The 12,432-nt window shown below is 48.3% G+C and overlaps 1 protein-coding gene across 1 annotated transcript in view; it reads left to right on the top strand.

The window, feature by feature from the left end:
• ITGA11 (integrin subunit alpha 11) overlaps positions 1–12,432 on the top strand; it is a 149,308-nt gene that overhangs the window by 112,842 nt on the left and 24,034 nt on the right. Inside the window, exon 22 of the mRNA XM_070762793.1 lies at positions 12,037–12,113. Within this exon, the coding sequence (XP_070618894.1) occupies positions 12,037–12,113 (77 nt within the window). The remainder of the gene's footprint in view (positions 1–12,036; positions 12,114–12,432) is intronic.

Below are 12,432 nucleotides of genomic sequence, written 5' to 3'. Positions count from 1 at the left end.
TGGCGGGCGAAGGAGGGCGCAGCTCCGGCCGCTCGCCTCGGAGCCGGTCTGCCTCACTGCCTCCAGTCCGCGGCAATTCCCCTCAGCACGCTGCCGGATCCAGCGGGGGAGGGGGGAAGCGAAGGCGCGGCGATGGGCAAGGGCTGCCAGTGAGCCTTCTCCGTCCCTTTCCTGCTGCACCGGTCTGGGGCCAAGTGGGCGGGGGGCGGCCGGGACCTCGCCTGTCTCCGCCGCCCGCATCGCCCCTCCGGCGGGCCGGCCTCCCCCGCCCGCCTCTGCTGCAGCCGCCACCGCCTCCCCGACTGGCACAAAAGGGCCCCGCCCGCCCCGCCCCGAAGCTTACCTTGCGGCGGGATTCCCTCCCCCCGCAGCCAAAACTAAAAGCCTGTCTCTTTTTTTTCTTGCGGCGAGCCCAAGCCGTTTCTCTCTCGACCGCAGCCGAGCTTCCCTCGGCCCCCTTTGGCCCCGTCGCCTCCTCCCCGCCTGCCTTTCCTCGCCAAGCGCACGAAAAAAAAGAGAGAAGGCTTCTACCAGAAGCGGGTGATGTCGGAGGAGCTCCGAAAGCTGGCTAGCGGCTTTTCCCCCGCAAGAGATCCTTCATGCCCCTGCCCGCCGTCCCCGGCTTCTGGTAGAAGCCTTCTCTCTTTTTTTTCGTGCGCTTGCAGCAGAGGCAGGCGGGGGAGGCCGGCCCGCCGGAGGGGCGATGCGGGCGGCGGAGACAGGCAAGGTCCCGGCCGCCCCCCGCCCACTTGGCCCCAGACCGGTGCAGCAGGAAAGGGACGGAGAAGGCTCCGTCAGGTGAGGCGAAGGCGAGGGGCGCGCGGCTGCAGCGAGGGAAAGTGAAATGCCGGCGGCTCTAGCAGCTGCTACGAGCGGCATTTCACCTTCCCTCCCAGGCAAAAAGATGCCGGCATTCTGGGCTGATGGGGTCGGACTTCCCAGGCGGAAGGCGTGCCCCGGCATCTTTTTGCCTGGGAGGGAAAGTGAAATGCCGGCGGCTCTAGCAGCTGCTACGAGCGGCATTTCACTTTCCCTCCCAGGCAAAAAGATGCGGGGAGAGGGGCACGCCTTCCGCCTGGGAAGTCCGACCCCATCAGCCCAGAATGCTGGCATCTTTTTGCCTGGGAGGGAAGGTGAAATGCCGCTCGTAGCAGCTGCTAGAGCCGCCGGCATTTCACTTTCCCTCCCAGGCAAAAAGATGCCGGCATTCTGGGATGATGGGGCCGGACTTCCCAGGCGGAAGGCGTGCCCCGGCATCTTTTTGCCTGGGAGGGAAAGTGAAATGCCGGCGGCTCTAGCAGCTGCTACGAGCGGCATTTCACTTTCCCTCCCAGGCAAAAAGATGCGGGGAGAGGGGCACGCCTTCCGCCTGGGAAGTCCGACCCCATCAGCCCAGAATGCCGGCATCTTTTTGCCTGGGAGGGAAGGTGAAATGCCGCTCGTAGCGTGGGCGGGCGCGCGCGTGGGGACCCCAGCTTCGCTTCCCAGCTGGGAAGCGGCCCCAGCAATGGCGTGGGCGGGCGGCGCGCGCGCGGGGGAAACCCCAGGCACGAGCAACGGGGTGGGCGGGCGAAGGGCGGTGGAAGTAAAAACACCATCTGCGCATGTGCAGATGGTGTTTTTACTTCCGCACCGCTACTTCGCGAAAAATCGATCATCGCTTGGGGTCCTGGAACGGAACCCTCGCGATGATCGAGGGTTCACTGTACAGTGATAACTTGTCTTACAAACTTAATTGGTTCTGGGATGAGGTTCTTAAGGTGAAAAGTTTGTAAGACGAAACAATGTTTCCCATAGGAATCAATGGAAAAGTGATTAATGCGTGCAAGCCCAAAATTCACCCCTTTTGCCAGCCGAAGCACCCGTTTTTGCACTGCTGGGATTCCCCTGAAGCTCCCCTCCATGGGAAACCCCACCTCCGAACTTCTGTGTTTTTGCGATGCTGCAGGGGAATCCCAGCAGGGAATCCCAGCATCGCAAAAACAAGCACTTCACTGGCAACGGAAGTCTGGGAGGTGGGGTTCCCCAGCGAAGGGAGCATAAGTGAAATTGCAGCATTGCAAAAACACTGAAGTCCTTGAAACCCCACCTCCGGACCTCTGTGTGATGCTGCGATTTCACTGAGGCTCCCCTCACTGGGAAACCCCACCTCCGGACTTCCATCACCAGCGAAGCACCTGTTTTTGCGCTGCTAGGATTCCTCTGCTGGGATTTCCCTGCAGCATCACAAAAACACAGAAGTCCGGACGTGGTGTTTCCCATGGAGGGGAGCCTCAGGGGAATCCCAGCAGCGCAAAAACGGGTGCTTCATTAGCAACAGAAGTTCAGAGCCGGGGCATCCCAGCGGCGGCAGTGGGTTTGTAAGGTGAAAATAGTTTGTAAGAAGAGGCAAAAAAATCTTAAACCCCGGGTTTGTATCTCAAAAAGTTTGTATGATGAGGTGTTTGTAAGATGAGGCATCACTGTATAAGATTGGATAATTTGTTGAGTAGCTGAGAAATCCTTGTTACTCTACTGAAAAAAAAGTGCTTTCATTCTATTTGTCGTGCTCAGAAAAAGGATGTGTCAGACCAACATAAGTTTGTGGTATCCTGTTAGAACTCTGGTAGTAAGCCAGAACCAAAAAAACCCCCTCGATGACTAAAACTCATTGAGATAGATGCCTTTATAAATATCCATTATATTACATGGAAGCTTGGCCAAGGGCTTGTATCCTAGGAAGAACTACATGAGATATCTCTGCCTGACCAAAGATAACTCTAGAGCATGAAATTAAAGGCTGACATTGACTGAGTAATGCTGCTGAACACAGATTCCATACCACGTAATTGCAGTTGCTTTCCAGGCCAGAAGAGTTTGTTAAGAATTCCAGAACCATGAAAAACTGGCAGATTAATATTAGCTTTTCTATGTCTGTATTGCCAAATAAGAAAATAATAGGTTGGCCAGGAGGTTTCAACTGCATTAAGATGGTCCAGCATCTTAAACGGTCTTTGGGCTGCCAGTTAAAAACTAGAAAACAAACCCAGAAGCCTTCTCCCTAATCAAGCAATTTAATGTTTTTTTAATTGGACTTTTTTTAATGACTTTAGACAGTTTCATTTCCTTCTCATTAATGACTTTTTTGGGAGAACACAAAGGTTGCTGAATGCTTTGATGGACAGAAGTCTTAAATAGCACTTTTATCTTCTATGCCTTCTTTATGTCAAGGATCAATTAAAAGTTATAAACTCCCAAAAGCATAAACATAGATGAAATATTAGTCCAGAATATTATAAACTGTTCCAGCAGTATGAAGAATGCAGATTATTATTCCATGGTCATGCTGTGCTATTTCATTCTGAAATAAAATATAAACAAACCAACAGTTTGAGAAACTGAAGCTGAGAATTCTGAGAGCAGATTTTCAAAGTTCATGGAACCAGATACATTTATTATTGTAGTATTTCTGATATCCAGAATTTAAGTTCGAGGTCCCCAAATTCTTCAGTTGCAGCTCATCGGTCCCCTTCATGAAGTTTCAGATTGTTCATCAACCCTCAAATATGTATTATATAAGAATGATTTAATAAATAATAGTACTACTAATAACAGCAACTCATTGATCTTTGGGGGTCAATAATAGAAACATAGAAACATAGAAGATTGACGGCAGAAAAAGACCTCCTGGTCCATCTAGTCTGCCCTTATACTATTTCCTGCATTTTATCTTAGGATGGATCTATATTTCTCCCAGGCATGTTTAAATTCAGTGACTGAGGATTTACCAACCACATCTGCTGGAAGTTTGTTCCAAGCATCTACTACTCTTTCAGTAAAATAATATTTTCTCATGTTGTTTCTGATCTTTCCCGCAGCTAACCTCAGATTTTGCCCCCTTGTTCTTGTGTTCACTTTCCTATTAAAAACACTTCCCTCCTGAACCTTATTTAACCCTTTAATATATTTAAATGTTTCAATCATGTTCCCCCCCCCCTCCCCACTTTCCCTTCTGTCCTCCAGACTATACAGATTGAGTTCGTTAAGTCTTTCCTGATAAATTTTATGGTGAAGACATTCCAGCATTTTTCTAGCCTGTCTTTGGACCCGTTGACCAATATTGACCAGCTGGAGCAACTCTGATTTAAATATTGTCTAGTCAAAATGTTGACTGCCAGGCTGCTATATTCACCAGGAACTTGTGATAGTTCATCATGCTTCTAACTTCAGATCTGCCTTTCCTTCCCCCCGTTTCTCCCATCTATGGTCAAACAATTCCTCCTGCCCGCTGACCCCCAAAGCCATAACTGGAAGCCCCTGGGAAGACCTGGTCTTAGTCTCCTCTATGGGGCTCCATTAAAAGTGACTCATTTGAAATTCCATTTGATGCCCATGTTTTGGAGATCCAGGGTTCTTCTTCTAAACCAGGATGGCTCAAGGGAGCATGCTTTTAAATTATTATTTTCAGTATCCAAGAGCTACACATTGTTCTGTCGGGCTCTCTAGTAGACTCCTCCCAAAAATTCACAGGTACAAATTTCAGACACACACACGTTTGAAAATTCAAAACAATGTTCTATATAATGAAAATTCACTTAAACTAAGCCCTCTTTTTGTATAGCAAAGAGCACTCGTCTCCAAACAAACTGGTAATTTGTACAAGTCCCTTACCAGTCCTGTGATACTTAGCTTGCAGCTGTAAGGCAATTCACAGTCCTTCTTCTTTCACAAAGTGAAACACACTTTGCTCTGGTTTAGTTTCAAAGTGGGGGGAAATCAGCACACAAAAAGTAAAGCAGTCACGAAACACAATGATCAGATAATCCTCCACAATGGCCAAACCCACAGGCTGCTATTTATAACAGCCTCACTAATTACCACAGCCCCACCCAACCACAGGTGGCCTCATTTTCTTTGATAATAATCTCTCAGTTGTTGTTGCCTATGCATCGCTCTCCGCATGCGTGGCTGTATCATTAACTCTTGTTCTGAATCCAAGAAGGAGCTAGATAATTGATCTCCTTCTGAGCTGTCTGCCACACTCTCCTCCTCCCTGTCACTCATGTCTTCTTGGTCAGAGGAGCCTTCATCAGCAGATTCCACCGGGGGGCAAAACAAGCCTGCAGCATGTAGATGTCTCCCCCACATTCACAGTCCTTGGGGCAGGAGCTGGGCCAGAGCTAACCACAACACACATGATGTAATGCCAAGTTAAAACAGTTAACCTGGTTACCTGGCTTTTTTGTGTGGAGGGGTAAGACTTTTATTGACATTTTAAGCATTGTGGAGCAAAATGGATCTCTTTTTGCTTGTTTGTTGTTTCATTTCTGCTGAAAATCCCCTGGAAATAACACCACCAATTTTCAGCATTTGGCCAGGAATTTTGAATGATACAATTGTACAGATATATATAACCCCAGTGAAAAAAAAAAGGAGCTGGAGCTATAGTGTGCTCTTTCTTTCCGTGTTTAACTGGGTCAATGAAATAATAGAATCTTTTAATTAACTAGTAAACTAGTTGGTTATGACCTGTAAAGCCCTTCATGGCATCGGACCAGAATATCTCCGGGACCGCCTTCTGCCGCACGAATCCCAGCGACCAGTTAGGTCCCACAGAATTGGCCTTCTCCGGGTCCCGTTGACTAAACAATGTCATTTGGTGGGACCCAGGAGAAGAGGCTTCTCTGTGGCGGCCCTGACCCTCTGGAACCAGCTCCCCCCAGATATCAGAGTTGCCCCCACCCTCCTTGCCTTTCGCAAGCTCCTTAAAACCCACCTCTGTCGTCAGGCATGGGGGGAATTGAAATTTTTTCCCTTCCCCCTAGGCTTATAAAATTTATACATGGTATGCTTGTTTGTATGATTGGTCTCTTAAATTCTTAGATTATTTTTTAATATTAGATTTGTTACATTGTTTTTTTTATTGTTGTTAGCCGCCCCGAGTCTTCGGAGAGGGGCGGCATACAAATCTAATAAATAAATAAATAAAATAAATAAAATATCAACTACTATCCCAGGAAGCAGAGGTATATAATTTTTAAACACAACCATATGTCAGCGCCCCAAATAGCATCTGAGAAATAAATCAGATCCCAGTCTAATTCTCTCATCCAAAGTTCAATTTATTATCAGAGCCATGTTGGTCACACCATAGCCATCCCGATACTAACTAACTTCCAATACCCCACCCAGGTTAAGATTCATCCCCCATCCCCACACCCACAAGGACCAGTCCGAGTGCAGGGATTCCACCAACCTCCTCCTTACATCCGTTGATGCAGAACAAAAGATGACCTTGGCTTGGACTCTAAGAAAGGAATTTATTGTGGCTAGTAACCCTCCCTCTCATGCAATTACCCCTCCCAGTTCCCATAATATTATTCTATTGTGGCAGGCCAAAGTCTCTAACTCCAAATGATGGCTTCGACCTGACACCATGTTTGCCTAGGGTTATATTAACACACAATATCTTATCTACTATATTCTGCGAAATTATGAGAACTACTGGCTGTGGGTTAATTGATCCTTGCTTCTCTTGAAGGTGAAACTAGATCCTAATGAAAATTTATTTATTTATTCTATTTTTTTATGCTGCCCTTCTCCTTAGACTTCGGGCGGCTTGCAACATGTTAGCAATAGCACTTTTTAACAGAGCCAGAATATTGCCCCCACAATCTGAGTCCTCATTTTACCCACCTCGGAAGGATGGAAGGCTGAGTCAACCTTGAGCCGGTGATGAGATTTGAACCGCTGACCTGCAGATCTACCAGTCAGCTTTAGTGGTCTGCAGTACAGCACTCTACCCACTGCTCCACCTCGGCTCATTATAAATAGATGTTCCGTGTATTTTGGTTTTATACCCACCTACCTAACTCTATCAGCTCTGCTGGAGGGCTATGAGTAAATGGAGAAGAGGGTTGGGTCGGTTCCAAAACAAACACCATCTTTCGGCTGTGGCGAAGAGGGCATTTGCCCAGTTTGGCTGGTGCACCAGTTGCAGCCCTATTTGGACAGGGAGTCATTGCTCACAGTCACTCATGCCCTCATCACCTCGAGGTTCAATTACTGCAACGCTCTCTACAAGGGGCTACCTTGAAAAGTGTTCGGAAACTTCAGAACGCAGCCGCGAGAGCCGTCGTGGGCTTCCAAGATTCGCCCACGTTTCTTCAACACTCCGTGGCTTGCATTGGCTGCCGATCAGTTTCCGGTCACAATTCAAAGTGTTGGTCATGACCTTTAAAACCCTACATGGCATTGGACCATATTACCTCCGGAACCGCCTGCTACCGCACGAATCCCAGCGACCGATAAGGTCCCCACAGAGTTGGTTATACAAGAAACACCTCCAATTGGTGATGAGGTACAAATGATTGTCTGGTAGTGGGCACAATCACTGTGCACTTGTTATATGTTGTGTATGTGTTTTTATATTATAAAATCAATAAAAATATTTTTTTAAAGAGAATCTCCATAGACATCAGATATTCTAATATATTAATCTGGAGAGAGAAGGCTTATTTTACTGTACAGCAGCTTTTCATTTATTTCTAATTTTAAAAAATATTTATAAACAACTTACTTCAAAGCCCTGAATGGCACGCACGCATTTTCCCAACCCACCCACACATTTATATGCAAACTATTGTAATTCAAATGTACTCAAAACATATTTTTGGCAGCCACTGCCAACCCACTCCACCCATGGCAAATAAAAACACTATTAAACCAAAACAAATGCGTTGCTTCTTCTCCAATCTGCTGCCGTCAAAATAAGGTATAAACCAAGTAGTTCCATACCCTGTTTCAAAAGGGATTGCTAGCCCATCTTCAAGGGGCATTGAAGGAGCTGTGGTGGTGCGCAGCGGTTAGAATGCAGCATTGCAGGCTGATTCAACTCTCTGCCAGCAGTTCGATCCTGACTGGCTCAAGGTTGACTCAACCTTCCTACTCCTTCTTTTCCCTAGACTGAACATACACAACTCCTGCAACCATTCTTCATATATTTTAGTCTTCAGTTCTTTGTTGCCTCTCCCTGCACTCTTTCCACAGTCTTGCCATCTTTTTTCATATTGTGGTGACCAAAATTAGATGCAGCATTCCAAGGTGAGGTTTTACCAAGGTATTATGAAGTGGCAGTATAATGGATAGTATAAAGGGGAATACAGTCAGAAATACTTTTTTAAAAAAATAATCTTTATTAAATTTTTACATATAAAAACAAACTGTTATGTTTGCAAGTTGTTGAAATAAATGTGATCGCTGATTGGAGCAGGCCGCGACCATGAGAAGCCCGCAAGCGCAACCAATGGGAAGCCAAGGCGCAACCAATAAGGAACCTCCGGGCACAACCAATAGGAAGCCCCGGCGCTAAGCCTTGAAACATTGTCACCAATCCCCAGTGCTGGTAACAAAGTATATAAGGTGCGGTTTCGGCCGCTTGTTTTTAAGTCACTACCTGCCTGCGAGCTGGTCACTTTTTAATGTTCCTGATTATTGAATAAAGAGCTGTTACCCTCTTCCTCGGCCTCCAGCCTCTGATTTAACAGTGGCGACGAGGGGTTCGAGCCTTCGCATTCCAGAGATGGCTTCGGCAATACCACACGCTTTGCCTTTCTTCAACCCCGATGAGGATACGTGGAAAGCATACATGTCCAAATTTCGCATCTTCCTCCAAGCAAGCAATCTAGACGACGTATCGGAGAACAGAAAGCGAGCTATATTCCTCCATTATTGCAGTCCAGTGATCTACAATCTAGCCACAATGCTCGCAGATGAAGAATCCATCGAGAGCATCTCCTGGACGGCTCTGCAGGAAAAGCTCGCGAAACCACTTCCAGTCAGCGACTCCTGCTCGCATCAGCCGAAACAAATTCTCCCAGATGAAGCAGGCTGAAGGCGAGTCGATCAATGACTTTGTCACCCGACTACAGCTTTACTAGCAAAATGCAAATACAAAGACCCAGAAGAACAGCTAATCGGCCATCTAATCTTCGGCATGAGCAACTTAAATCTACAAAAGAAATACCTCATCGACAAGGACGCCTCTTTTTGCAAGACATCATAAAGGCTGTACACAAACAAAACATACAAAGAAAAAAAAAGGAAGAGAAGTGAAAATAATAGACAGACAAATCAGCTTAGAACATATAAAACTTTCAATTTCAATGGTGTTCGATATATGCACGTATAAAAGACATAATTTGTCAACCCTATTGTCGACTATCACTATCAAGCGACCTGATATTATGTATTTGTGTCTAGTATGTAGAATTGTGTTTATTTTCTTTAGTTCTGTATACCAGAGGTCCCCAACCGCCGGTCCGCGGACCGGGACCGGGCCGTTGGGGTTTTCCAGCCGGTCCGCGGCGCCGCTGCCCTCCCGGCAGAGGACATTATGCAGGACAGGGTGGGGCGTCGGGCAGGGCGGGGAGAATCAGGAGGCTCCTTTGGCGGCTGGGGGCTGCCCTGGCTTTGAGTTTTTGGCTGGGGGGGGACTTAGGAAGGTCCTACTTCTCCCCCCCCCAGCCAAAAACTCAAAGCCTATCTGCTGGATACGGGCGATGAGTGGGACGAGCGGCGCCGAAGCCGGTGGCTGTGGCAGCTGCTGCAAGAGGCTTCCGCGCCGCTCTGTCCCACTCATCGCCCGTATCCAGCAGATAGGCTTTGAGTTTTTGGCTGGGGGGGGGGACTTAGGAAGGTCCTACTTCTCCCCCCCCCCCAGCCAAAAACTCAAAGCCTATCTGCTGGATACGGGCGATGAGCGGGACGAGCGGCGCCGAAGCTGGTGGCTGTGGCAGCTGCTGGCAAGAGGCTTCCGCGCCGCTCTGTCCCACTCATCGCCCGTATCCAGCAGATAGGCTTTGAGTTTTTGGCTGGGGGGGGGAGAAGTAGGACCTTCCTAACTCCCCCCCCAGCCAAAATCACAAAGCCAGGCAGCCCCCAGCCGCGAGGTGCCCCCTCCCCTTCCCTTTCACACGCAGCTTCGGGCCCCCTGAGCGTGTGCAGAGCGCCCCCAGCGCCGCCCCAGCCGAGAGACCCCTGCCCTCCTTTTTCCCGGACCGGACGGAGCCCGCCGGGGGGGGGGTCCCACGCGGGGGCGCCCCCTCCCCTCCCATGGAGCCCTGCCCTGTTTGGTGCCCGCTGGCCGGGCAACGAACGGCCTCCCCTCCCTCCCTGCCTCGTGTTTGCAGAGCTCCGCCGGGCAAAGTTCGGACGCCTTCTGGGTGCACGCACACATCCACAACCTCCACCCCCCCGGGGAGGAATTCGCCCCCTGCCCAGAATTGGCCAGCCCAGCAACGCTGCCCTGCTCCCTTCGGAGGTGCGGAGAGGGCGGGGAGAGGAATTTAACACCGAAAGTGGCCGGGGTTGCGCAGAAATTCCCCCAACCTTCGCTGGTTTCGGGCCAGGGAAGAGGGGGCCGTGTTTACCTGGCTGATTCGGGGATGAGAGACCACCAGGAGCTCCGCAAGGCTGCGTGACTTGGATTGGCAAGTCCGAAAAAGACCCCCGGGATGGGTGAGTGGAGGGAGAGGGAGAAAGAGAGAGGGAGAGAGGGGGAGAAAGAGAGAGAAAGAGATAGCAAGAGAGGGAGAGAGAGAAAGAGAGAGGGGGGAGAGAGAGAGAAAGAGAGGGAGAGGGAGAGAGGGAGAGAGGGGGGAGAAAGAGAGAGAAAGAGATAGCAAGAGAGGGAGAGAGAGAAAGAGAGGGGGGGGAGAGAGAGAGAAAGAGAGGGAGAGGGAGAAGGAGAGAGGAGAGAGGGGGGAGAAAGAGAGAGAAAGAGATAGCAAGAGAGGGAGAGAGAGAAAGAGAGAGGGGAGAGAGGGGGGAGAGAAAGAGATAGCAAGAGAGGGAGAGAGAGGAAAGAGAGAGGGGAGAGGGGGGAGAGATAGCAAGGAGAGGGAGAGAGGGAAAGAGGGGGGAGAGAGGGGGGAGAGAGGGGGGAGAGAGGGGGGAGAGAAAGACAGAGGGAGAGAGAGAGAGGAGATAAAGGAAGAGGAGAGATAGAAAGGAAGAGAGAGAAAGAAAGAGGGATAGAAAGAGAGTGAGAGATGCTCAGTGAGCCTTTCTTTGAAGTTGCCTTTCTTTCTTTCTTTCTTTCTTTCTTTCTCTCTTTCTTTTGCTCTCTTGCTCTCTTGCTCTTTCATTCTTTTTTCTCTCTCTTGCTTTCTTTCTTTCTCTTGCTTTCTCTCCTTCCTTCCCTCCTTCCATTTCTTTCATTCCCCCTCTCTATTTTTATTTCTCTTTCATTCTCTTTCTTTCTTTCTTGCTTTCTTTCTTGCTCTTTTTCTTTCTCTCTTTTACCTTCCTTCCTCTATTTCTTCTTTTCTTTCTCCTTCCTACCTTCTTCCCTCCCTCCCTTCCTTCAGTCTTTCCTCTCTTACTCTCCCCTTTCATAAGTTTCCTTGCTTCCTTCCTCTGTTCCTGTCCCTTCCCCCTTTCTTTCTTTCTTTCTTTCTTTCCTCCTTTCCTCCATCCATTTCTTGCTTTCCTTTTCCTTCCTCCCTTCTTTCCTCCCTCATTCCCTTCTTTCACTCCTTCTTCTCTTACTCTCCCCTTTCACCCCTCCCCAAAGAAGGTAAATTTCATACATAATTGGTATGTCGCAAAATAAAGTAGTTTTAAAATGGCGGGGAGGGGCCCCCCAGACACTTAGGCTGTATGGGGCCCCAAAATTCCTGATGGCGGCCCTGGCTCCACCCCTCCATAACCCCACCCCCATATGACCAAAGCCCCCCCCCCCCCCCCCGGGCCATGGAAAACTGGTCTAGCTTAAAGCCGGTCCCTGGTGCAAAAAAGGTTGGGGACCTCTGCTGTATACTATATTTATATTCGTTTTGGATATTTCTCAGGAAGGTACGAGTTAGTTTTTAGGGGTTTTATGTTCCATTTATTTATGGTGCCGTGTTTCTATATTTTCGTTATGTTTGGGTAAGAAAGAAAATGTCTAGTTTTACTTTTCCTTTTGGTTTTTTTTCTGTATTTTCTCTGTTTGAGCCATTTGTACAACTTTCCCATACTTTTTTAAATGTCCGAAATCTGTTCTGATCTCCACAGGTTGCTTTTCGCTTGGATTTTGAGTTCAAAAAGTCCATTTTCCTCCAAAACCTGGAGATATTTTTGAATGCCAGCAGGTTAGTAATTATTATTATTTATTTCTTCTATCACCCAATTCTGATCATTTGTTGTTGTTTTTCTCATTCACCTCTGTTCCCTCATAATCCAAAAATTAGATTTGTCCCTATGGCTTCATTTTTGTAACTGTTCCCGGGTTTTCCCCCTTCTGTTGCAAGACAGCTGTCAGCCATACTCATCCCTCAGGTGATTGTTTCCTTTGCCATGAAAACCTTCTTTGGAAACATGAGTGTCAAAAGTTTGGGAGGGCAATAGGCCCACATGCCCTCTTCTGCCTGGAATTCTGATCTGGGCTGGACATCATCAGACCCCTACAGA

This window comes from Erythrolamprus reginae, chromosome 10 (assembly GCF_031021105.1).
Source record: "Erythrolamprus reginae isolate rEryReg1 chromosome 10, rEryReg1.hap1, whole genome shotgun sequence".
Classification (NCBI taxonomy): domain Eukaryota; kingdom Metazoa; phylum Chordata; class Lepidosauria; order Squamata; family Dipsadidae; genus Erythrolamprus; species Erythrolamprus reginae.
Note: the sequence above shows the minus strand (reverse complement) of the source record. Positions and strands in the feature narration are given on the sequence as shown.